Raw genomic sequence first — 27,656 nt, forward strand, 5'->3', positions numbered from 1 at the left:
CGTGATGTGAACTTGTATATACATCTTTCTATTGTTAAAAAAGGATTGTGGTGGAGTAAATATGAACTGCACAAAATAAATGTGTACCAGTATTGCAAGGAAGACCTACAAACTATAGAAGCTCAGTGCTAGAGGTTACAAAACATTAGATTTTTTTTTTGACAAAATAATAATTAATATCCAATCAGAACTATTTTTAAAGAAATATTTAAGTTAGGCATCTTAGACATTTAAGGTTTTGATATGTTTCCATGTAATAAATAATATTTTATATGCATAAAACATTAGATGAAGAAAGCATAATCACAAAACTTACAGTAATAGCACTGATTCACAAAATCAGTCTTTAAAGGGGTAACCCAAAAGTACGCAAAGCAAAGAACATAACTTTTAGTAATGTAATAAGCACTGTGTTGCAGCTTACTTCCAGTTATCAGCACAAAGGTGAAAACACATATTGTAGCTTTCATAAAGACAGTGAAAGTAACACATAACCACCCATCCCTAAGACAAGGTGGGAGGGACAATAGACTTCAACTGTATCACTCAGTTCTACGTGGAATTGGACTGATACATCAAGTGTTTGTTAGGTTTTCTTTTTTTAGCAACATTGACGTAATATGACATTAACATATAAAAATATTTCTGGCATTTTGACTTGCTGCTCAGCCACAGTCCATTCTTAAAAGTGCACTAATCAGGGCACTAACCAGGGCTCAATATACAAATAAAAGTGGCTGATACAGAATTCTGACTTGTTACCAGATGCTTAAGATCTCATTCAGTAATACTGTGACTCCAGGACAAATATTTACATGCCTGCATGCGTTAAAACTAGAAAGGTGTCGTTCTGACCAACAGGGTGACAAAACAATATTATCTAAAATTTTCATTTCCTAAACTCTAGATTTCTACTGCATACATAATACCTTCCTTGTGTGATTTGTGTTATATACTGTACATGTGACCAACAGTTTGATAAGAAGCAAAGTTTTTTATTTCATAAACCCCTGACAGTTTACAATGAGAAATTATTACTCTTTTTATCGTATTTTTTTATTTTAGGAAAAGAGACTTTGTGAACAGTAAAACAGTTTGTTTACATTCAGCATTTCTTTTCACTTACACAAAATTCCATTTCACTTAATGTAGTCTAACATACATGTGTTGGTCTCTCGGAAAGCATGTGGAAAAAATGTCTTTAAGAAGAAAACCCACAATCATAGTTTGAAAACTGAATGTATCAATTTTTTTTTCTTTTACTTTTTTTTTTTCCTTTTTTTTTTTTAATAAGAATCCTCTTATGCCCTCTAGAAGTTCATTTCTGAGCTGTCTTGCTGGTTTCGGTATGATATAACAGTCTGTAAGTGTACTTGGACACCGCTGGAAGGATCATTTGATGTGCTCAAATATAGAATCATCAGAGGAGGACAGAGTCTGCATTCCTTGAAAAAGGGAATACTCAGCCTTGTTCTGACCCGCCTGTAATTTTGGATACAATAGTCTGGCGCAGAGATGCAGATTTTCACTGTAAGAAGAGTGCTACTGTACATTTACAAACATTCTCTAGGTCTCCGGGTCGAGCCACAGGAGACAACCAAAGGAGGACACTCTTGCAGAATTCTTTACATTTTTGAAGAACATTGATAAATGAAGTTGAGGAAGTCGCCTTGAAAACGCTTTGTTTCCACAGAACTCCTTATGAGCCAATGTCTTACTGCAAAGTTCTTTACCGTAGCACAGGTATCTTCAGCAGGAAAAATTCAATACATGACAGTAGTTTTCAAATAAAGTCTTCCATCTAAAATATGAAAAACAAACATTTACTTTATATATTTGTATCTGCAATGAATCGAAAAGAGGAAGAAACCCACAAGATTTAAAACCTCAGCGGAAGTAGTCCTCCCATAAATCTGTAAAATGCCACCTATGGTATTTTACGTTTAAAATAAAAGAATAATAAAACCTGAACATCAACATTGCAATTTCATCTGACAGTGGTCAAATTAACTCTGTTAAAAATTACACGCACTTTGCAAGTTGTGAATACTGTAACACCTTCTAAAGCTTTAATACGTGCTGCACTCATATCAGTGCTAGAGCACTAGGAATGTAGGTGGAGCTTCTGTGCATGTGTTTTTACTGATATGCAAACTTAACTGAATAGTGCTGAACAGCAATTATTTCCTTCATGGTTGCAGAGCAAAAATCTTCTTGCATGCAATCGTTAGTACTCCCATCACTAAAGGCATAGCTCATACTTTCTGATTTCGCTATGTTGTTAAATATACCATGTAATGTAACCATTGTGCACATTTGTAGCTATTTATATAGAACCCAGTATAGGATATTTAATCGGTATCAATGAAGTATAGCCTCCTTCCCCCATAAATGAGATTAACTGAACAATTACTATGTTAAAGATGTAAGCACGTCTCTCTCAACAATTTTTCCACCCAAGTGAGGAGCATATATTTAAGTGAGATATGTGTGATGGAGAGGGAACATAAGAAACAATAAGCTCACCTAGCTAGTAACTGTTGATCTAGAAAAACTTGAAGAGAACATTCTGCCGTAACATATTTTCAACTAATTTACAAATATAATGCAATTTTTTCTTCACTGGAGACATGAACATCTTCTATGCACCTATTCTCATAGCAATACAAAGTTTTTTTGGTTTTTTTTTTTGGTTTTTTTTTTTTAAATAGGAAACAGACAGCAAAACTTCTTAGTTTTCTGACCTGTAGGATAGAAAGTGTTGCTCCCTTGTGAGTAGAGCATATCAATCCCCCCCAGTGCACAATTACAAAACACTACTTATATTTTAGAACATAATGCATCTGGAAGTACAAGCTGTATCTCAGCTCTTGAAGGCCACATGAAACCCTTCTTTGGGTCCAAGTGAAATCAGCAAACATTTATAAGATTTCAGAGGGTTTTGTTTCTGGTTTGGTTTTCTTAGTCTAACCTTTATACTCCAAATCAGTCTTTAAAATTCTTATTAGATATACAGGAAAGAAACTGTGTGAGATAAACCTATATAAATGAATGCTGAAATTTTTGAAATGCTTGGCTATGATTGAAACACGTGGCATCACTTCCACAAGCTTATTGTAACCGTTGAGAGAAAGAAGCGTTTAACTTGAAAGCAGACAAATGTACATCACATACAGCTGTAAAATTTATCCCTTCTGCAAACCCCTTTCCAAATTCTATTGTCTAGTTTCTATCAGAACTGCTGGGGAAAAAAGGAGAAAGTAGAATTGCTCGCTCTGTCGCAGTGATTCTTATCTAGTGTCCCTCTGGTTTTCCTTTTCCACCACTAGTTTTCTTTTGCAAGCTTCTGGGGTGTACGCCCTCTGGCCACTTTCTCCCACCTTTACACTTTCCTGCCCCTTTTCCCTGTTTTTTTACATTCCTAGCTTTTTTTGGCAGAGTAGATGATAACTTTCCCACCAGTTAAGAGTGCTTCCACATTCTCATTGCTCTTTACAGTCTTTGTGCACTGAAGAGAGATAAAAAGAAATTGAGTAAGGCCTTAAGTTGAAGACTTTTTAGTCTTATTTGATGCATGAAGAGCAACCAAAATGCTTATGGGAATTCGGGAGAGAAAGACGGAACCTCTGAAATGGAGCTTGGTAAAACTGAAGGCCTAGTAAACCATCTCAAAAGAAAACCTGTGTCAACTATAGGGTAGCCAGAGCTGCTGCTGGCTACAGTTGCATATAATTCTCCTAAACATATTGAATAAACACAATAGACATTTACAGCACTAAAGCTGTCCAGATACCTCTGTAGGAGAATTACTCTGCATAATACCAGCACTTTGGCTATCCTGAATGCACACTTGCTAATGAGTGCTATGCGTAATTCCCACACCTAAACATTAAGATAACCTACAGTCAGTAACTTGTATTTTATTTTACTATGTTAGGTCTCCATATACCTTTTAAAATAAAATATTTATTAAAACATATTCTCAATTAAAAATACAGCCGTAGAAAGCGGAATCCTTGTAGCAGCCAACAAAAGATGAACAATCTGCAGAGAACAGCAGTACATTTTCAAAAGTCAGCTTTATTTTACACTGCTTAAGGACCCAATCTGGCAGTGAAGTCAATAGGAGGTTTTCACTTTTAATGGAAGACACTATCAGATCCTGTATTCTGTATCCACAGACAATGAATAATAATAGAAATGGGCAGCTTTACAAAGCATCTTCCTTACAAAGTAAGAGGATATTTGTTTATATAGCTTAAAAACATTTATGATGAATATATACAATAAGCATAAATCTTCCTGTTCCTCAAATAACTATATGATGGACCATTAAAAGTGCAATTAAATAATCTGTATTGATAATGGACTTAAAATGCCATATTAGAACTCAGCAGCTGATCTAATATAATTGCTAGGCTTATTATAAAACAGATATATTCTCTACTAACGTGGTTGACTAATTCCCCTAACATATGGGAAAACACAGAAAGCATTAGATACATCAACTTTAAAATAAATCCTGCCATGTTATGATATAGATAAAGCAATTCCATGATTAAGTAGTACTTAGTAAGAATTCAAAAGTTGCTAAGAATTCTAAAATATTTCCTTTATTTTCTCAAGAATAGTCATGAAAGAATGAGGTGCAAAATGAATATCCTTTTCTTTAGAACCTACAGTGCCAACATGGAAAAAAAATCACAGTATCTGTGGAATGGCCCACCACCCTCTCAAATCATGAGTTTGGGAGAAGATGGAGAAATCATTTCTGTAGGCTTTATACTTTTCTTCCCACATGCTCCTGTGTGTAGCTGAGAAGTTCACGTAGCCACTCATGAAGAATGTACACCAGGCAAATAGCACTGCACTTCAGAAATACGAAGACTTCAAACCATGCTAGGAAAAACAGAGGTAACTCACAGCTCTGCAGAGGAACGATAACCTCGCATCATGCTGTGGTGACCAAACACAATACCTATATCTGATTGCTGTCCCGTTTCCTTTTCAGACTCCTATTCCCTTCTTCCTGACCATTTTTCTCTCGATTCTCATTGTTCAGAGGTTCTTCCGAAATGACTGGAACTTCTCAATGTTGTTGTCAAAGCCACCGGAATCACTTTGCCTCTAGGTGTAGCCAGTGTTCCTATCTGAATACCATCAATTACCATTGATAGGCCTTCATGATTTCAAGGTTAAAATCATAAGCAAAACCTACCAATCATGAGGGTGACCAGTGATCAAAAAAATCAAGCAAGCTCATTCTTTGCAACTTAATGTGAAAATGCCACTACTCCTAAATCACAAATCATGAGCTTGCCTCTGCTTCCTGCCTCCCGATCAGCTTTTATTTAACAATTATATATGCATGTTGCATTACTTTCTATTGTTAACAAATGCAGAATTTGTCTATCTGCATAAAACCAATTTTATGCAAAACAAATATGGAATATACTATTCACACAAACGTAGATATATGCACACAAACATATACTACACAAACACACATACATAGTGTTCTCTAAAAACGTTTACAGCACTGGAGTATATTTTTAGACTACTGAAAACTTATGATCTGTGGTAAAGTTTCCCAAATTTACACACTGTTATATACAATATAAATACATAAAACTTTCACTCTTAGGAAATCGAGCAAAAACACAAACTGGGAAAATACTGCTAAATTTCTAAACAGAACTGTGCATGATTAGCAGATTGCTCTTTTGCAAATGGCAGTGTTCAGCAAGATCACACAAGCTCATGTTAGTAACTGAAACTGAAAATGCCACTACTGCTAAATCTCATTTGTTTTTGTCTGTGGACTGATATGACAGAAATTCTAGCTAGAGTGAGGGAGTGTTTTTTTAGATCAACCCTTTTTAATTAAGACTCATTTTGAGGTTTTTGAATGAACATGCCCAAATAGTTAAAAGGTCATAAATGTTATAAAAAACAAACAAATGGAACTGACGTAAAAGTTTGCAATGCTGAAAAAAATCATATGTCTTGAAATGCATTCCCACAGAGATGTCAGCTGGACAATGATTCACACTAGTGTTCTGTGGGCAGTTTGTGGTAAGTATCTCTATAGGCCCAACATTTTCTGAGATAAAAACGTAAACCCACGCAAACATGATTCCTATTAATATGCATCCTTGTAAAGTGACAAAAATCTACAAAGAAATGTTAAGTTTGGTCTTAGGTCTCAAACTAAATAAATCATCCATCAGATCGTAATGTACGTATTTCTGCCACTCAATGCAAGTCACACTGGGGTTGTTCGCCATCCAAACATAAGATATTTTAGTTTGTATTCTGAGAGCTGCTGTAAAAACAAACATAACAGTGATCATCATGACTTTTGTAGGAGCATACTGAAGTCTTTGGTTTATGAAAATCTGCAAATCAACATCAAAGGTGTGGTGTCACACCTGAATTCAGTCAATTGCTATCATAGAAAAGTCTGAGGAGGAAAACTCTCCTTAGTAATAGGATAAAGTGTTTCTTATAGTTAGGAGCTTTAGGGAAAAAAATGACCAACCAACTAAGAAGATATGGTAGCATGTCACAGAGAGCTAAGAAACCCACAGAGTCCAGAGTAAAAAGAAAAAAAGGACAAAATAATGTATGAGAAAGAAAATGAATAAGATCAGAAATCTCAGTGGGAGTTTTGGAAAGTTCAGGTGTCAAGGTTTGGACAATTTTTTATTAATTTATTATTATTGTTATTTTTTATGATCGTAAGTTGTGAGCTGTAGAAGAGTAAATGCCAGCCCATGATCCAGGAACCCTTACATCAAAGCAGCCTCAATTTTAGTCACTAGAGTTCCTAACTACAGTTAATATAATTTTGTCAGATGTGCACAGGCCAGTGATATAAGCTGATCTTCACTCAAAATGGGTCTTAAGGTTATTTGAATGGTGTGGATCTATTAACCTCTTTGTGCTTTCAAAGTAAAGAACACCTACTTTAGGCTGATTTCTCTCTCGTTAGTAAGAAGAACACAACCGAACAAGTGAGGATGGGAACTTTATTCCCAACACTGACTCCAAAATGATCTGTGATCTCACTTTTCTGTTTTTCTGTTTTCTCTTTTAACCTTTCTCTCTTTTCTTCCCCTTCTCTTTTTAGGTAACAAGGATTCTGTGCACTGATGGTTTCTCAGTCTGTTTTCTTGTCCTTAGCAAGGTACAGCACTGTTAGCTGAGATCTCTAAGGACTATGTTAGCACAAATAACAAAAACCCCACCACCAACAACAAAAAAGCCCACATGTATATACTTATTTAATTGAAAGTATAGGCTTTTGGCTCATAAAAATCCATTTGAAGTCCATCTCCATGGCTGGTGACAGAGCTGACCTAAGCTGGGAGTCCTCTTTTAAAATCACATGTTGCAACACAAAATCCCCAGGACTAGCCCATGTGCTCACTAAAGACAGCAGAGACTTGGTACTGAAATTCAGTATAGACACTCTGTTGCCACACACTACAGCCATTAAAAACAACTAACTTCAGTTCTAGCAAGCTGAGGCAATTACGAAGCATTTCTGACTCTTTGTGCAAGAAAAGATGGCATGGCCAGTACATGAAATCACTTGTAAGTTAGTGTAACACATATTTTGTAACTTAAGAATCATTACAGCTCTTTTCCTCAACATTTTGTAAGTTAGAATATTAGAGTAAAAAATATTATGATCCATCCCCAGTCCAACAGGTTAAAAGAAATAAAATATTTGTGACATTAAATGGGCCTACTTTTATCTAAATAAAAGAAAAGCTGCTCACTTGTGCTAAAGAACATAATAAATTGTGTTTCCTGTTAGGAAGTAGCTTTATTGAAAATGGCAGCTATTTTCTCAGAAGTTATTTCCAGGCACCTGTAATCTAATGAGGTTTGTCCCTTTCAAAGAACAGTTGTACGTGCATGCCCGAATGCACACAACCTCTTCAGCCCAGAGCTGATAAAAGCATCTGCAAGCCATAGCTCAAGCACATTTAAATTATATAACTGGTTGGTTTATTTGTTTTAATAAGATGGGGCAAATGTGAATCACAGTGTACTTCTAACCTTTCATTCAACTTGATGTTTTAATCATTTGGAGGAAGAGAAACAAAACAAAAGAAAGGGATGGCAAACAAATGGTAATGATTCATGTGATATTTGATAAGACAGCAACGGGAAGTCAAAATAAAAGCAAGCATATTGTGACAGATGGAAGGGATCTTAGTCAAATTGTAACCCCTCTTCGAAAAACTTAAAGGAAGCAGCTAATTAAGGACAAAATATATTTTTGTATACTCTTCATACATTTTATTCAAAATTGAGACAAAAGAGGATTTATTTTCCACTGAAGCAGGAAGATAAAAATGGGAGTCTAACTTTTTAATCATGGGAAAATCATTTAGATGAGGTTGAGTCTTTTTCATAGTTTGCAGAGTGCGACTGAGAACATAAAGCCTGGCTTTTGTAAAATGCAGTCATGAAATCAACTGAACATAACTTTCCATAATTTTCCTGACAAAACGCAAAACAGTATGTTGTGAGGGGAAAAGACTCCTCCCAGTGTGCGAGGTTAATTAGAACACTGAAGCTTTACAACTTGACACTGAAAAGAAGGGACAGAGGGATCTATACTGTCCTGACATTGTTACTGAGAGCAAAAGTAGATCATGTACTGGGGAATATGGATGGATCCACTGCCCTCTTCCCAAGTAGAATTAGAGCGGAGTACAGGAGATGTAGGAAAGCAGGCTCAACTGTTGAGGCTTTGAAATTTGAGCAATTTGTTCTCTAAAAAAAAGTGCGTATCTATCCAGTTTTTATGCAAAGATGGGTGATTTCACACTGCATGTTCAATAAACTCATGCAAATATGAAGTATGTAAACATATTTGGCCAAACACTACCCTAGTTTGCCCTTTGTATAACACCAATAAATTAGTTTCAAATTTGCATATTGTTATTAATCATACACCTTTCATTTCTCTACTTAACATTCATGTACAAATATATTTGTGTTAATACTCAGTGCAAATATTCAGGAGACTGAGATGATCATGTATTTCTTTTTAAAATAATAATTTATATTTAGGAGATTTTAATTCTACATCTGAGTTTCCAGACATAAAACTAAAACATGGATATGTAAAAAAGAGTGTCTAAACACCTTTTTTTGCAGTTATTTTAACTATTGAACTCTCAGGATCTTCTTTCAGTAATTTTATCATGTGTTTTAATCATGAATATATGTTTTCATTATATCACTGAATACTGCAGGAGCAAGCTAAAGGTCAGCAATCTGGTCTTTAGTAAACTAACAAAGTGATGGACTACCTGAATATGTCACCTTGTATTATTTAAAGTTCATACAGAACACACAAAGCTTGCCATTTTGAGCACTGAAAAGATTGAACTGGCAAGGTGAGAAATTATTTGAAAGAAGTAAGATTAAAAAAAATCACAGTCTTTTATTGCTCCTTTATGAACTTAGCAACCCTTTTTCTATTTGTATAAACAGAACAAAAGCATATCCAAAAAAGAGACATCAGAACTGATTACTTACAAGCACTGAACCTGAGTCACTACGGCATTGTATTGTGTCACTTCTATTGGTAAAAAAAATTAAAATAATAAAAAAACCCAACAACAGATAAAAACCAAAACAAAACACCTTCGACTGAAGAATCATGTGGAAAAGTTATTAAAGGATGAAGTCACAGCTAAATACAATCAGCTTGTGAGCTTCCACAGCTCATTGTGTTCAGTGCTGTTTGTAACACAGTGTAGATAATTTTTGTGCTGAACAATCTGTCCTGCACTAAACAGTTTTAAATTCTGCAAAAAAGTGTGCTTTATTTGCTATCATGTTTTCAGAAACATAAACAACTTTTTTTTACTATCTTTTTAGCAAGCCAACCAACAAGCAACCTTGGATCTGATAGCATAAAATTGAGAAAGAGTTGCATATTGGAATGTGGTTTCTGCCTGATACTTTTTTTTTTTCTTGTAAAGTCTTGATGGAAACAGAAATTACTATTCATCTTTTATTCTGATTGCTCTTCTTTCCACTTTTCTCAATTTTGCCTCCTTTTTTAGTGCTTTGCTCAAATGATCACTTTTTTACACTAAACATCATCACCAAAGTAATCTTACATACAAAATATCAATCATAAAGTTAATCTTCAAACAGGCTTAAAAAAATAAATATTTTTCTCTCTGGAGAGGAAAAAAATGTTCATAACATGAAATCTGAATAAAACACAATAGATCAGCATTTGTTGGAGCTTTCAGCAGATTTTGCTTCCGACTTGAGATCAAATTACAGAAAATATCTATGCAAAAGCATATACAAGTTAGTCTTTCTTAAAAACTACACTCCACACACACACATACAGATCCTTTCCATCACTGAACTAGAAGCTAATAGTATTAGCATGATACATGTGTTTACAATTACAGATCACGTAATAAAGTGTGGATTAATAAAGATCTTTTATGAAAGTCTGAAAAAAGTAAAACGGGTCATGATTTTTCTACTAGGAATAGCTGTGGCCAGGGTTAGTACTAGCAATCTATTGTTTCCATCACCAGACAGTGTGATGTTAATTTCCTTCAGCATACGCAAATCGTTTATGAAGACAAGCTCTTCTAAAGTATTACCTTTTCTAGAGGTTTAGCTCACACTACTTTTTAAAATAGGAGAAGACTTATCTAATACCTACTGCTATGCAGAGCATCTCTCCTGATTCACAGAATCACAAACCTACCTCATTCTTCTCTACAAGCTACTTCTTTTCTAAATAAATAATTTTCATTTGATGTAATACCCCAATGACTAAAAGGCAGACTAGTATTTTGTTGTTTTCAGATTAGACTTAAACCCCACAATTAATAGAGAAGTATGATCTGGCTTTTCCTTAATCCCGGTTACTGAGATGTCATTTCAAATGCTGCAAAGGTTACTGGAAAATAGAGGCCATTTAAAGAAAGCATTTAGCTTTACTACTTACATTAACCTGCATACATCAATTCTGGAATGTGTGGAATCCTTTTCTAATATCAATATCACATTAACACCACATTTTTCTTTAATACCCAACCACCCTTGTTCTCATCTGTGTGCTAAAACAGAGTAAGAGCCCAATGCAAAACATGAAGAAATAGTCACATGCAGAACAGGAAGGAATGAGGCTGTAAAATAGATGGATTGCACGGTAGCAGGCTTATGGAAAATCTATTAAGGATGCATGGGATGTCAAAACATAGGCAATACAAGCTTGCTGCTTTTAGGTATTTTGTATGAAAGCAAGCTTATGGAAGACAATGGCACCTAGCAGTCAGCTCCAGAAGAGGAGTCAAGGTGAACAGAAACCAAAACAGAAGTCATGCCCTAAGAAATGAGCAATGAATTGAAGTCACACATAATCCTTACTACTACGTAGAAATATGAATAGACCTTAACGAAGTTCCTGGGGCTTAGCATGAGTGACACAACTACAAAACTGAAAAAAAAAAACCCAGCTCATGTTAAATTTGAGGAAGACTTCAAGCTGGAAGATGCATATGGGGTTTAACCTAGTAGTTAGCTATGAAGCAGTCCTTAAGCAAAATGCTTTTGTTCCTATAAGGAATGAAAAATACTAGCATTGTAAATTACATGCGAACTTTGTTTCTGTGGCAAGTGCTAATGATGGCCCAGGCAGACTGTTTTTCAATTCATAATTCAAACTAGTTCCCCTAACGGACAGTAAGCTTCCATCTTGAGCGTATCTTCATAGATGCATTTAAGTACTGTGGTGACAGGCCAACCTTTCCCATTCCCTCTCAGTGGTAACATAATTCCAGATAGGTACTTCAAAATTATTATTCTACCCTCCCAGGAAAAACTCAATTAGCCTTAGGGCCAGGTGGTTTGAATTTGGCACCACTCTGTGTCTTTGCCAATAGAGATTCCGCAGAAAAAACAGCATGTCATGACAGACTGTGTCCTGGATGCACCCCACTACAGAAATCCCAGAACATATGGAAGCAGCATGCTTTCCCAGAGAGAACTTAGCACCATGGTCCATCATCAAAAAGTAAGCAAGAGAAAAGAGAAGGGCTAAATTAAACCACAGAGCAGTCCTAAACAGTGACTCTGGGATCGAGTGACTACCTTGGAGTCAGAAGCAATGACCTGTGCAAAATATCTGAAGTGTAAAATTTTCTTGCTTGGAAGTGTGATTTTGTCAAGACAGAGGAAATGAAAAATGTTACTTCATGGTTGCTTTTTCTCTTTTTTTTTTCCCCTAGCTTTCCACTTACACTGTTTATTTTCAATAGTAACATATTAATACCGTTGTACAAGTCACTTGCAGGACCTCCCCTGGAACAGTGTTTAGGAGGTTGGTTACCTGTGCTCAAGGTGAATTTAAACTGGAATAATTCCAGAACAGGCTACTAGTATAACACAAGGAACAGAGTCCACAACATGAAAAAAAAAAAAAAAATTATATGCTTACTTTAGAAAAGCAACAATTATTTCCTGTATATACATTAAATAGTAAAAAGAGACAGAAAACAGCTCTGTTTTCTATAGCAGGAACTCAGTTCTGGTGTAGCTTTCCAAGATGATAGATGTATTAAAATGGTCTTTAAGATGGTATTTGTGATGTGATAGCCCGCAAATGCAGATTTTAAAGTCCATCTAGTCCTATCCCTGATGCTATACCATTTTAGCAGGAAGAGAGGCAAGAACTGAGTATATCCTGAATATATTTACTGAATATCTGGTCTGGTAAAATAGACTTGGCTATGAAGTTAATTTTAACTGGAAAATCTAAGAGAGTCATAGGTTTTACAAGAATACGAAAAAACCTACAGGGAAACCTTAGTTGTTAATTCCTAAAATTAGGACTCTTTTGTGCACTGAATGTTTAAGATCAAACTCTGGAACTATTGCCCATTTGGAACTCGAATAGAACTGATTTTTGCAAGTTTTAATAGTGTTTTAGCATTTCAATATTTTAGCATTGGGAACCAGATTGCTTAGGATGGCATAGTTACTGCAGTGATAGCAACTGTGATTGTCATAACAAATTTGATGATAAGGTTGAAAATGGAACTGATCCTCTAGTCAGTTATACCACTTTTATGATGCTTCCAGTATTTCCAGTGAAGCCAAGGAGTCTGATCCAACCACAATATGTTTATGTTCAATTCATCAATGTGCAAACATACTGTTCTCTCTTCAATAGCTGAGTGTATATCTTTGAGTCAGAGTGTAAGGCTAAAAATGAAAGCAAATTATTGCTGCTTTTTATTTTATGTTTGTATTCAATATAGCTTGATTACTTGAAAGGACTTGTAGCCAGCATATTGCAGTATGAAACAATATCATGAAAAATACATGTCTTTAATGCAAGGGTTGCACCGACAGTTTGTCACAGGCAAAATCTGCAGAATCAACAAAGAGACTAAATAAACAAGTCAAAACTTGAATTATCTAATATAGCATTGTATATTTTTAACAATCTCTATTCTAATTTCATGCACATAAACCAGCACTGTAAATTTTTTTGGTCCTGACTTCATAACACTTTGCTTCCAAGGCCAGCTGTAGCACTTTGTGATCCATCCTTTCTAATGTCCATGACAAAACACACTATTATTCTATCGCTGCTTTTCCTAAGCTATTAGAGGCTGCATCACTTTTAAAAAATAAGGTTGACAAGAATATAATAGAAAAAATGTTCATTTTACCATTACTGTTACACACTTTGTGTTTCTCAACTAGGAAAAACAAAATGACATCACATTATCGTTATATATGCTGCTGTCTCCCAGGATGTCCTTCAGGTGTTATGGAACCTTACAATGACCAAAATACTTCCTGTGAAGGGTTGAAAAGCTAAAGATTTCTTTTTAAAGCTAGCAGTCTATTCTATAGAATAGATTTTCCTCTTTACAAGCCAGCTGGCAGTTCACTGGAAGAATACTTAATATAGATATATGCTGACAGCGAATTTTAGCTATAGATGGAACGTGATGCTGGCTAAGTATTCCTTCCAAATGTGTTAATTTTAGTTCCACTTCCTTTATACTTACTTTTCTTACTTGATTTATTTCTTTTCTTTTTTGTCTTTCATAGGAACTTGAGACACTAACAGAGATGGGTCAAGTTCCAAATCAAATCCATGGGAAAGTTGAATGCTTGAATTATACAAAGCCTAAATTGTTTTATGTTATCCTTCTTAATTATATCAATATAAAAATAACCACCGCTAGAAAATGCTATTTTTAGAATTAAAATAGATTTGGCATAGTAATTAGTTGCTTTGCTGGTTTACAATAAGGCATTTATATGAATATTACAGACATACTAAGAATTTGTTTATCTTAAAACAAAATACAATATTTCCTATTTCTGAAGGACATAAAAACATGTTTTGTTCTTTTTTTTTCATCATACTGGCAAACAGTACAAAAGTACAAAAGCTAAAATCTTTGGCCACTTCAAAATTAAACCATCAGACCCTCAGCTAGTTTAAATTAATATAGCTTTATTGATGGCAAGGGTATCTTTTTTTCTTCTTTTTTTTTTTTTTTAACTGACATAAGAATAATAAAGCAATTGAGTTGGAGTGCTATTTTAGGAAGGTGGTTGCCTTCTTAACTCTTAACACTGTTCAAAGTGCTGCCTGCCTGATACAATCTCACCATAGAGTTTTATTAACATTTTAAGTCTAACTGCTTGTTTGGCTCTTGAATATATTTAGTCAATGTTGAACTCTCATTCTTTTTAACAGGACTTCTGACCCCACAGTTAGTTTAGGATTATAAAAGGGAGACTGTCACCTATTACACCAAAATGCTGCCAGTCGGTAATATACCACTTTTGATCTGACACAGAATAATTGAGGTAAGTCAGTCCATTAAATTTTTCTCATATGAAAATCCAGGCAGGCTGCCTTTACACAAGATTATGGCTATCAAGTATTTCCTTACTAAATCCCATAAAATATTTTTCCATCTATTTCCCTGTACCAGATTTGAAACCAACTATAATTTGTTGATAATAGTTGTAAATTGCTACATCTTGCATCGCCTCTCTTTGCCACTTTTTAATGCCTGGGATTCTGATCCGTCACCAAAGAAAATATGAAAGCAGAAGTTAATAACATAAGTGAACTTCTATTGTGCCTTTCATCCAAGAACCAGAATGCTTTACAAACATTAATTAAGTTTCATAACACCCTTGTGAGATACCAAAGCATTGGTGCTGCCATCGAGAAATCAGAAGACTGCATAAAGATTTGGTTCTGGCTTAAGGCATTGGTTAAAAATGCACTAAAGAATGCTGAATGAACTATTCCTTTACCGTATCGTTCAATAGCAAAACATCAGACCTAAAGCATATAAGCAACCCAAACAAATGCTACCATTTTAGTGGTGAAATGGATACTCTCCATTTGATTCTTTGGTTGCTGCAAAATGTGAAATGAGCAAAGACAGTGACTTCTTAGCATATACTTCTTGTGAGTGTGTCACATGCTACATTTATCCTTTGCAATTAGACTGTCTCGGAGTATAATTATAACCCTGATATAAAATGGATTTACTGTATGGAAAAAAAATTTCCATAAACAACACCAAACCCAAACCAACCAACCAAACAACAGCCCCCCCCAACCCCCCAAAGAAATTACTTTCTCACCTCCAGAAACTGAATTCAGGTTTTCTGGAATGTGACTGAGTTTACCGAATTTGTTTGTAGAGGTTTACCCCAGGGTACTCTAGTTATGCTCCTTCCATAGACAAAGGAGAAATATAGACACCTACTTTATGAAGTGATGAACTATACTGTAGATGTTTCTCTCTACTCCCTCCACAGAGGGTCGAGGATGACAAGCACAGATGTAGATGTCTACATGGTAGACTTCTGCGCTTCATCAGGTTAATTCCAGCCCACGTCTTGTTTGCAAGCAAAACTACTTTTAAATGGAGAAACATTTACTAGTTGTCCATTACAAATTAGTAACGATACAGTACAGTTAGAGTAAAATACTGCAACTGTATTAGTAATATGATACCATTTTCCCTTCTAGAGTTCTGTGATACTTTATCTACCTCTGTTTCTGCCTCTCTATTTATGTCCACTTTTGTTCTTATTTCAGAGTTTTTGGAATGCTTCTTTAGACTGTTGTTTCATGCCTTGTGCCTCCCATGGTAGCATCCAATTGAAATAAATACTGCAAGGCTTCAGGATTAATGCAGGATTCAAGTTATCCTTTCTACATTTGAGGATCATGCTTTATGCAACTTTCAAAACTGTAGAGTATAGAAACATTACAGAATTATACCAAGCAGAAAAGGAATTGTCAGGCATGGATATTTTTCCAGAAGTGATGCACAATTACTCATTTCCAACATCAGTAGTTACAAGAAGTGACTGAAATGCAGCTGCTTGTAGTGTGTTTACTGTCACAAGTGATGTTGGAATTCTGAGGCAAGCAAAAAGGAAAATACACAACAGATGAGATTCATCACATTAACTTCAGACACCTGCACTGCAGATAGCTGTGTTTGAGCCCGTTTTGTAGACTCCCTTTATAATCAATGAAGAAACTTGGAAGTTATGATTCATTTTCTTCAAAGGGAGAGATGTGTCTATTACTCTTCATTGACTTTAATAGGAGCCTAGCCAAATAGCACAGATAAAGACATCTACCCCACAAATGTGTGAAGTGAAACATATCCCTCCCACTGATATTGTTTGGGTATTTTATAGATAATTACATTGCCTCAGCAGCTATTCCACACCTTCATAATACACAGCAATATCTATACTGCTATTATGGTATCAGCAAAGTTCCACTATATCTTATCAGTTGAAAAAATTATAGGATAATGTAGTAAAGAATATATGAGTCTGTATATAACCTCAATAGCTTAAACATCCGGTTTCTTAAATTCTTTTATACAATAAGTGCTGTATCTTAAAGCACTCTTAAACAGCTCCTACTTTTCTGTCTCTGCAGGGCTGGCTTTCTAAGGTATTGCAGGTCTAAAATGAATTCAAACACATTAATGTGTTTATAAACTCCTTGTGCAAGGATTTAAGCATATGCAGGCATATTGAAAGTGAGTACAAATCCCATTGTGCTGTTTCACTGTGCAAATATAGTTTCTTTGCATTCTAAATCCCCAATCATTTCCCTATTTCAAGTATACTTTTATTATTCCAATAATATTGTACTTATCCTGGAAAAGAATGAAACTCCATTTCACAAATCTTACTCTGCACAGTGTTAACATTCTGTATAGAAGCTATTTTAACCATACTTTGCTATTCTTTCTCTACAGACACTATTTCCAACAATATTAAGTAGCTGATACATTACCTTGGGATTCTAGGTGGTCCCCTTTTTAAGTAATAGCCTTCACCTTTGTCCCTGAAGAACTAATCATTGTCCTCTTACACCTATTCTTTTTACAGAAATAGCTTTCTGCAAAGTACTTGATTTCTTTTCATCTCCTCACACTTCCATATTCAAATTTTGCACAAAACTTTAATATTGATTTTTTTGTACTTCATATTCTCATTCTGGATGTCTAGCTATTTTGGATACTGTCTCAAAGTTGCTGATCACGGCAACCTGTCATTTAACTAGGTCCTCTGCCACTACCGTCCTTTATAACTGTTACTGTCATCAGTCTTACTCCAGGTTCAATCATTAAATGTCAGGCAGTAACTCACAAACTGTTTTTTCCTCAACTGTTAGTCTAGTAGAGTATAAACTAACCCCATATCATGTACAAACTCCTGCAGTATTTTAAATTTTAAACTACAAAGTTAGTCTCTTTTTCTATACATAGTATCTGTTCTATAAAAGCTGTTATGCATCACAGGTTGACAATAATAAAAAATACCAGAATGTTTACCTTGTCATCCCTACTTGTAAAATAATAATAAAAAAAATCATCAATTAACATGAAATTGAAGTAATTTAAAACCCCTTGAAAACTTTTGGTAGAGTGAATAGGGTTTCTCAAATTTTAAATGTTGCTGTAGTCAAAATGACACAGAATGTGCAATAATGTGTTTGTTTTTCAGATACTGTAGGTCTGAAGAGATTTTTTTGTATACTTCAATTATAAAAACATTTAAAACATACAAACTTGTGCAATTTTTATTTTAATGAAGATGAGAAGTTCATTAACGAAGATAAATATTTCATTAGATGTTAAATAAAACAAAGAGATTTTTTGGCTTCTCTCAGCACAAAATTCCTTTGAAAGATTAATTAATACATGCAAATTATGCAAATTAGACCCATGCAAATATTTTATGAAGACAATTAAGGGAACCATTAATTACTGCTTTTTTTGCTTCAGTGAGATTCATTCATTTAATTTTAATTTCACTTTAACTGTTTTGATGTATAATCTTGCAGCTAAGAACTTTATCTTTCCTAGTGGGTCACTTAAACTTATAAATTTCATCAAGTGAGCAGCAACAGAAATCTGTAAAGATATTCTCTGGGCTATGTTTAGTATCAAGAGAAATTTTTGACACAATGCACTCCTAGAAACTGCAAAACTGGAAGGGAATGTGAGCTCATTCTTGGACAAGGTTCAACTGCTGGAAAAGCAATTAATTTGCTTTGGCTGTGCTAATATAGGGGAATTAGAAAGTGTGACACAAGACAAATAGAAATAATTAGTTCTCCAAAATGATGTTCTCATTAATATGGTTTGAACAGTAGAAATAAAAAACATTATTGTGGCATGTCTGCATTCTGTCCCTAGCCACAGGAGGTAGAAAAATGCAAGATACAGCATTTTTTCACCTTTGTAGTTTGTATGGTGATGGAATTTATTTTTATTTTTTATTGTAGGTTTTAAGAAAAGCAAATTGTGGACCTGATCCTGTTATCTAAAACCTACTGCACTTGCATAAAGCATGAGTGATCCTAGGTTTCTAGACTATCTTCTTCCTGTGAAAATATGAAGCTATAAATATAACTGACTAGGCTTTTCACAACAATACACTCAAGTTCCTAAATTGAAACTTTGATTTTGATACCGTTCATTTAAATCATGTTTTATGATATGCAATACATAAGGTATAATATGTTTATTCTGTAGTTTAAGCTACTATAGCAAAAGACTGCTCTATCAAAAGAGTTTATGATATCCTCTTGAAATCTGGTAACATAAAAGAAGTTTTCTTTTTCCATAACATGAATACACGTGCATGCATTTGGCAAAGTACATAGAGATAGATTTTCAGTTGCTCTCATTCTTAACACTTATACCAGTACAAACCAGCTTTTCTACAAACAGTGAAAATCACTAGCTGGTACTCTTCACAAAAACAGGCTGCTAGAAGGTTGTTAAGAATATTTGCTCACTTACTCTCTAAATTTCTTAGCTTGTTGCAGAATTAAAATTAATGTAGCATTATGTGGTCTCCTCAAAATATTAAACTTTTTTACTTTTCCCCTTGCAGGTGATATGTCTTCCAGCTGTTTACCAAGTTCCAGCTGAAGGCACCTCCCTTCGAATGTTTTGCTGTGTACATACCTTTTACCTGGAATCAGATATTAAAGTGCAATCATTTGATTTATTTCTTCTTTCAGTTAGGTGGCAAATCTACAGCATCATCTGACAGAAATTGAGATTTTCTCTTTAAATACGAGAGGAGAGAAAATGTGGCCATGCCTAGCTTGACATTTCTTGATAGATGATTACTACCATTAAGAAAATTCTCAAGTGCAATGACCACAGAGGTTTAGCAAAAATATCCAAGAAAATTTCTAGAACTCACATTGTAATAATTGTGTATAAACAGAATCCTGTCTTCAGGGACATTGTTGATAAGAGACAATGTAATGAAGGACTTTAACCTGAAGTTAAAACCTAAGAAACTTTCCTATTCTTTGAATAGTCATTCATTCTTTAACAATATGGATATAATACTTCCATGTTCCTAATTTGGTAAGAATACGTCAGTTAAACATATGGATGAATGACCATAACACTTGCAAAATGCTGGGAAGTACTTTCTTCCTTGACCATCAATTCTGTTGCTAGTCAGCTTTTTTTGCAAACTTTTATTAAATGTAGCTGTCTTTAATGATTTCTTTCTAGCAAAATCTTAGAATTAGCACCTCATACTCCACCTCCTTGACTTTTCTAGACTAGCCTTTGATAAAAGGTTTTTGGTATTCAAATATTGTTCTCCCTTTGTTAGGATCTTCTTATTCTCCGTCCACATGGCTAATTTCTTTCTCAGTTTGATGTTTTTAAGCTTCTTCCTCAACTTTCTGTTTTAGTTTCTTAGGGCTACGATCTCCCTCCCATTGTCTCCCTCCCCATGCTTCGTATCCGAGTAGTCTAATCCGCAAACAGAAATTTAGCCACCATATCCATGTTGACAATTGACACAGCCCATTGTAATCCAGGTCTGTTCCCTTCTGTCTGACCTAAAACCTCAGTCTGTTTTTCTGATTCTCTGTGTGAATGTTTAGCTGCTCTGACAATCTCAGGTTGGGAAAACAGAGCTGTTAATCGTTCACCCCTTCAGATTCCTCCTCCTCTTTCCCACTACTACTTTCACTCTTAGTCACTATGAACCATTCTTTTCATCTAGTCTGTCAGTGAAGTTCAAAATCAAGGTATCCTGTTTGTTACTTCTGACTCTTCATTACAACATAGTGTCTAAATTTCTTCTTATAAAAATTCTCTGGCCCTCATTTTCCTATCCCTCTTTCTAGCTGTAAATTCCTATGCTGTTTCTCTTCATATCTTACCTACTAAGGCTTACTTCTGTCCGAGTTGTATAAACCAATTCATATGGCAAAAATATTTTCTTAGTCTGCTTCTTTGAATTGTCACTCCTTTTTAATTCCTTCACCTGCTCTTCCCTTTTAACAACTGGAAATACCATACTTGAAAGGTTTTGCTTACCCTTCACCTTATGCATTACTCCTTATCAAAATGCTTCAAATTGGAGTGATGCTTCCAAATAAGCACCTCATAGTTTTTTCCTCCATTGTTCTCCACAGTTAAGAAGACTTCATGTAATGTTCACAAACTAACTCACTACAATCCTTCAGGCTTGAAATCTGGATTTGTAGGTGAGCCTGACAGCAAGACCTGAGATCAGGAATGGTACCTGAATCAGGAATGTGTTCAGGAATATGGGTTCATGAACACATATAACTTACCACATAAATAGAAGAAGTCATTTACCAGCACGGTCACCAACATTTCGTAGTCATCATCTCATCTCAAAATGTATTTGTGTAAAGCTTTAAGGGAAATGACACTACCTGGCTATATTCCATCACTAATTTCTGTTTACCTTGGTCATGAATGGGGACAGTAATTTCAAGAATATGGTCGGGGATATAGGTAGGGATGATCATATTGAAAGATTTAATTAATACTATTGCACCGTTGCTGTTTTAAGATGGGTTCACCTCATAGAAGAAATGCATTGAATACTCTTCCACATAAATGACTAGCAATTCCTTTGCTTCCTGCTGTTGCCATAGCATACTTGGGGACAGATTTGCATTTGATAACTCAGATTTAATTAAACGTTCCACCTACTTTGTGTTTTTGACCAAAACATCAAAAGGAAAGCATGTAGTAATGCATACATGCTTAGTCTTCAGCTCCTGAACTACAGAAAGCTGATACTGGTTTACCTTCACTTCTACAAGTAGAAAAGTATAGCAGGTATTGAGCCTGTCTGTATACCAGGAAGCTGAAGAAAGAAATTCAGTGGAGCTTTGGGGTTAGGAAGCTGCCAGAACCTACATAAATTAAATAATCCATTCCCCATTATTTTAGCTTCAAACCTTTTAAATGTCATTATGCAAGGTATTTTAATCAAACTGGTTATGTTTATGTCAAAGTAACAGAATCTAGAGTCTATGTCAGGTCTTTTTTACAAAAGCTGAACACATAGGGTCAACTTGATATGTGAGGGGTAATCATATCAAATCAAGTAATAATGAAATAATGCTAGGCAACATATGTTGTTGTATTTTCAAAGCTGTGTCTAACAAATAAAAGACTTGAAAAGACTTATACCAGGTGCACTTTGTCATTACCCTGATATTCACAGAGGTTAGCCATCAGTCTGAGCAAGTGCAGAGCAAGCACAGATGATGTGTTACATATATTCCGTTAGCATGAAGTTCTGGGACATAAATCCTACCACCGATATTCAAGTGGGTACATTCGATCTAGTTTTCCATAAGTCTATACAATGAGAGAGCATGAAGGAACATATAAAAGGGAGGGCAAAAACGTGAAGGGCAGAATGAAAATGTTAGTTCTTGCAAGATTTAAGTTCAGTCTCTGATCTACCACAGATTTCCAACATATCCATGATCAAGCTCCTTAGCCCCTCTATGATATAAAGATAATTGCTTTGTTCTGCATCACAGGAGTATTTCCTGATGTGAAGATTAAATCCGTTAAAGATTGCAAAGTTGTCCAGATATTACAATGATAACATTTCTACTAGATTTCCAGTTACTTCTGACATAGCTCAAAAGAATTTATCTGAGACAGACCACAAGGCTGCAAACTGGAATCAGTAAAATAAATAAATAAGTCTGTTTACTAAAACTTACATTCATGCAGAAACATTATAATCAATGAAATATCCTCTGAAATAAATAACCGTAATTTAAGAGACTATTTTTGGACTAGTTAATTCTGGTAGATTTGTGAAATTAGTGTTTTCTCATGAATAATCTGTCCTTAAACAGTTTTTCAGAACTATTATGCACAAACATGCTTTCCTTCACCTTGATGCCTGATTTGGTTTTCTGTTTTGATATACATATTTACACTAGCAATTGAAAAGAATTATACACTCTTAATAAATGAATTCCGTTGAATGTCTGCTGAAGACCATCTTTACTTCTTTAGTTATTTCTTCATACAATTACTCTTGCAAGCTTCCCAGTGAAATTGAATTTATTTTTAAACCTAAAAAAAGGAAGCAGCTATGAAAAGATTTAATATTGAATGTAGAGAGAGACGGCAAAGATTTTTCAAAGAATGGAGAAAGTACAATACTACTCTAAGGCATATTAACAAAGTTCTGGGTTGGCATATCCAGGGCCAGCTCTCTACTTGGCCAAAGGGCTGCTGTCTGAGTCACATATGGTAAAAAAATCAGCTCTTTTTGAAAGTCAGTGAGTTTGGGCTTCTTTAAAAACCAAAAAGCGACCACAACTTTTTTTCCACATCTCACATTTTCATATCTCAGTCAAATGCTATGTAAAATACAAGCTAGTCCACAGATAACAGGAGAGTGAGATCTAGAGAAATTATCCCATGAATGTTTGTGTGTTTCCACTAAAAATGCTAGAAGAATAGTGGCATAGGCATTGCCTTTGGAATTAATGTAGTAATAAATATATTTTTATTCAAAATACATAATAAACTATAAATTTCCATTTAATATAACTGAAGTCAAGAATGTAATATGTTCAAAGGTGTTCTAAATGAACAAAAAGGGCTTGATTCAACACCTGGTATGATTTGAATCAGCCTTCCATATCCTGTGTGGCTTCCAGCTGCTGCTCCAGAAAGTCCTGGATCTTCCATAGGCATGATTAACCTTATGAAGATGTCTGAGATGCCCTGGAGCATCTCAAATGGCACTAGACATCTACTTGTGGACAACGAAATCACTTTTTAAATAGTGTAAGAATTAATGTTAAGATAAGAATATCTTAACTTCTCTCTGAAAATCTCTTTTCAGACTTTCAGACATGCAGGGATAAGATGGGAAATTGATGATGACCTTCCCTGGTAGATTAGCTCACATGGCTTGCTAAGAAATTTTCTTTTCTTCTTCAATGCAGGCAGTGGCTGACAGTCAAAAAGGAATGCTGAAGAGGATGGCCACTTTTCAAATTTAATGTTTCAAATCTGATTGAACTTGAAATTCAAGATTTGAAATCTAATCTGGACTTGATGTTTCTTTTTACCTGCCCAAGCTGTAGTACCTTTCAGGACAGAGACATGGATCTCATCTAATAGACTTCCTCCTCTGTGTGCTAAGTGGATAAAGTAACTTACCAGCTACTAGTTTGTAATAGTAGTTCTCTAAAGCACAGTACTTTTAGCAGAACTGAAAATTATTACTGTTATTTTGGCATAAGGCTTGTCTCCCTCATGCTTCACACAACAAGTCACAACAAGGGAAGTGCAACTATTAGAAAAATCTCAAACCATTAAATATTTTGAGGTCTGTTGATGGTGAAGTCTTAATGATTTCATAGAAGAATGAAACACTAATATTGACAGATGAAGTTCCTTTATAACGGGATGATACACAAACATCAGGCATTTTTTTAATCTCTATAGTAGTTTAAAAACCAAATGCCAAGAAAAAGTCTTCTTTATGACACACATTACAGCTGACATGATGCCACTTTCCAGCACTTGTCTAAGAAGTAGTAAATGTGGCTGAGGGAAAAAAAAAGAAAGAGAAAAAGGGACAGCTTCCTACACAGTGTAGAGGCACACACTGATAAACAGCTTACAGTCAGCAGATCTAGCTCCCCAACCAACCTAAAGAGGCACAGGATTATAGTTCAGTTGTGAATGAAGTAGAAATCCGCTTTGTTTATATCTGTTTCATGATAGGCTACAGAAACACCATTTCTATACAATGAGAAATTATGCTGATGTTGTTGTTGTTTTAATCAATTTTTCATCCTGGTTTAAAAAATAAAGTCTTTTAGTTCTTTCTCTAGAAGGGAAAAAGTGATTTGTTTTTCAGCTGATGAGACTATGCTAGAAATGTGTGTTTCACTAGCCTGCTCAGGTTTCAGTTACGTTCTGAGGGAGAAGACAAAGGGAACGGAGTACTTATGGGAAACATAAATAGGTAGAATGATGGCTTGCAGTGCCTGTCTTTCCCAGATAGCAAGACAACTGGGGTGACCTAGGAAGCCTGTTAGGTAAGAATTCATCCATCCTATCCTTCCCTCTTTGAATAATACGAACATGGAGGAAGAAGTGAGTAAGAGATGAACAAAAATGAAACAAGTCAAAACAATTCTATATAAAATCTTAATCACTTCTTCGGTGCACAATGTGTTTTATTTAATATTCTTATTGTCCTGAATTTTCTCACCTGACTCTGTTCATGCTTAGTCATTAATTTTACACATAGTTGCTTTACAAGTGCACTGAAGTACCATGTTGGAAGAAAGCCTCTGATTGATTAATCATTTATCTCAGTAGAAAAGCCATGAACATATTTGATTTCCAACAGCTTTGTATATATTGCAATAGATAGCAATTTCAAGGAAAATGTGGAAAAGTTTTTATGGAAGAGTGTCAGTGTTGAATGAGAGGGCTCTGAAAGAATATTTTGCAACATATATGTAACTGTTTATTAACTCCGTGCCCTTCCTTTGCTCTTTGGGTGATAGGTAACAGGATTATGTACCTTAAAGTTTAAAGGTGTAGCTAACAACGACCTACAAACACTATGAAACAATCATCTATTTATAGGTTACTGCCTGCAATCAATACCACCTTCTGTTTAAGTTAATCAATGTTGTCTTTAATTGATTAGCTTGGGTTGAAAACCTGCCAAAGTGCTGGACTCCTGGGCAGGGGGATAGGGAACATACTTATTACTGTTTGGTTTCCAGGCATTGTAAGATAATTTCAGTATTTATTCATGGTCAAGGAAATATGAAGCAAAATAAATCTTTATTGTATGTTTCCTCATTAAGTATTCAGATTTCAACGGTAAAAGACAGACGAACTAGCAAGAGATGTCATAAATGTCTAATGTACAATCTAGGTTTAAAATTTGAACTATACTGGATTGTCTGCCAAGCCATCAGTAAAACAAATGTCTTTAAAACTTGTGAGCTGGTAAAGCTAGTAAGGCTTATTCTTCTTAGGGGAAATAAAATAAAATATTTAAATTAGTGTACAAGGAGAGAGCCCATCTCTTTCTAAAAACTGTAAAAACTAGAGAACCTATTTTCAGAGATATACCTTCTGCAACAGTAATGAAATTCAAGGTGGTGCACACAGATTAATGTTGTTATTTATTATTATGTATATAATTTCACTGAAGTGCATAGCACTGTACAGATGAATAATAAGTGCATGACCCTGACATTAATACAAGGTGTTACACACTGCAGTCAAAAAGCAGCTGAAGTTTAAGGCACTAATCAGAAGGAAAATGAAGCATTATAAGTATGTGTTACTGCAAATAGGAACAATGTTTAACCAGCAAATATTTTAGGAAGACTGAACAAAAATAAAATAGAATCGGGTGGACTAACCAAAAGGAGCTAGTAAAACAGCTCCACTAAATGTCACTGAGGGTCAGACACTAAACTTCTAACAGTTTTCCCCCTTTAATACAACCACTAGGTCTGAAAATTTTTTTTTTTTGAGCATAAGAAAGACAAAGCAGAAGAGCAATGCAGAAAACACACTATCCTTCAGCTTCTAAAATTGAACAGTGCATGGGCATACGTTTTCACCAATGCATCAATTTGTTTGACAAACTCTGGCATGCGGAGAAGGATCAATAACAAGACAGCAGACATGACTCCCTAGTGGGTCACTACAACAGTTTTGCTCCATTCTGTTGTCTTTTTCACACTTTTCTGGCAGCTCAGATCACCACTCTAGAGGCGTTAGAATAACCCTAAGGAGGGCAGTCACATTACAGAGACGGTCCTGTCTTATGTCTGCAGTTAACCAAAGCTGTAGAGACTGAAACCAGTTGTCTTACTGAACTTCAGAAACCTGAAGAACAGAAAACTTAAGGAAGAAACCTGATAATCAGACAGGTAAAAAGAAAAATGCAAAACCTATCTGTCAGATTGCTGAAAATCACACTCTCACAAGACACGGTATTTCACAAACATAGACAGACATTCTTACTGTTTGTTGACCCCTAAACTGAAAGAAGACTTTTTATTGACAAATTAAATGGAAATTATTAGGTTCTTTTTTTAAAAAAAATCTGGCCTAATGGAATAACAGGCTAAGAGGCCTAAAAATCATAGAAAAGTTCATCTCAAAAAAAACCCAGTCCACTATTTTGTCATTGCTGCTTCACAGAACCTTTTTATATTTCTCTGGGTCTAGAATAGTCAGCTGTTTGTTTCCATAAACAGCCCAGCTAAGTAGCAGATGTTTCCTTGGGCAGTTATTCAATATATCTAGAAAAAAAAATCCCTTTGCCTTCCAGGCTTCTGACAGCTTTGTTTCCAGCTCCTGACTTCTTTTCCCTGCTGAAATGTTCAACCTTTATAGCAGGCCTGCACAACAGGTGGGCCGTGGGTCTCTTGCAGCTTGAAAAACCATTTGTTTGGCCCATCAGCTGCTGAGAAGCATCATGTACTGTTTGATTTGCCCAGCTGCCAAGAGGCAGCAACAAGATGTCCAGCAGAAAATGCGTATCTCCTAGCTTGTCACTGATCCCTTAGAATGCATGTAGCTCCTAGTCAGCCACCTGGTCAACCAGCAAACACAGAGCTCCAGATCATACACACACATTGCCTCACAGGTCAAAGAAGTGGCGTAGTAAGAAAGATTGGGGATATTCAGAAGTAATATTTGGCGGGGGGGGGGGGGGGGGGTGGAAGG

General features: G+C 35.2%; 1 protein-coding gene across 1 annotated transcript in view; it reads right to left on the reverse strand.

Moving 5' to 3' along the window:
* Positions 1–1,267: 1,267 nt before the first annotated feature.
* Positions 1,268–27,656, reverse strand: part of DACH1 (dachshund family transcription factor 1) — a 219,333-nt gene continuing 192,944 nt past the window's right edge. The window contains exon 11 of the mRNA XM_010575249.1: positions 1,268–1,801. Coding sequence (XP_010573551.1) covers positions 1,764–1,801 — 38 coding nt within the window. The 3' untranslated portion in view covers positions 1,268–1,763. The remainder of the gene's footprint in view (positions 1,802–27,656) is intronic.

Source organism: Haliaeetus leucocephalus, unplaced genomic scaffold (assembly GCF_000737465.1).
Source record: "Haliaeetus leucocephalus isolate CR32 unplaced genomic scaffold, Haliaeetus_leucocephalus-4.0 Scaffold462, whole genome shotgun sequence".
In the NCBI taxonomy this organism is placed as follows: domain Eukaryota; kingdom Metazoa; phylum Chordata; class Aves; order Accipitriformes; family Accipitridae; genus Haliaeetus; species Haliaeetus leucocephalus.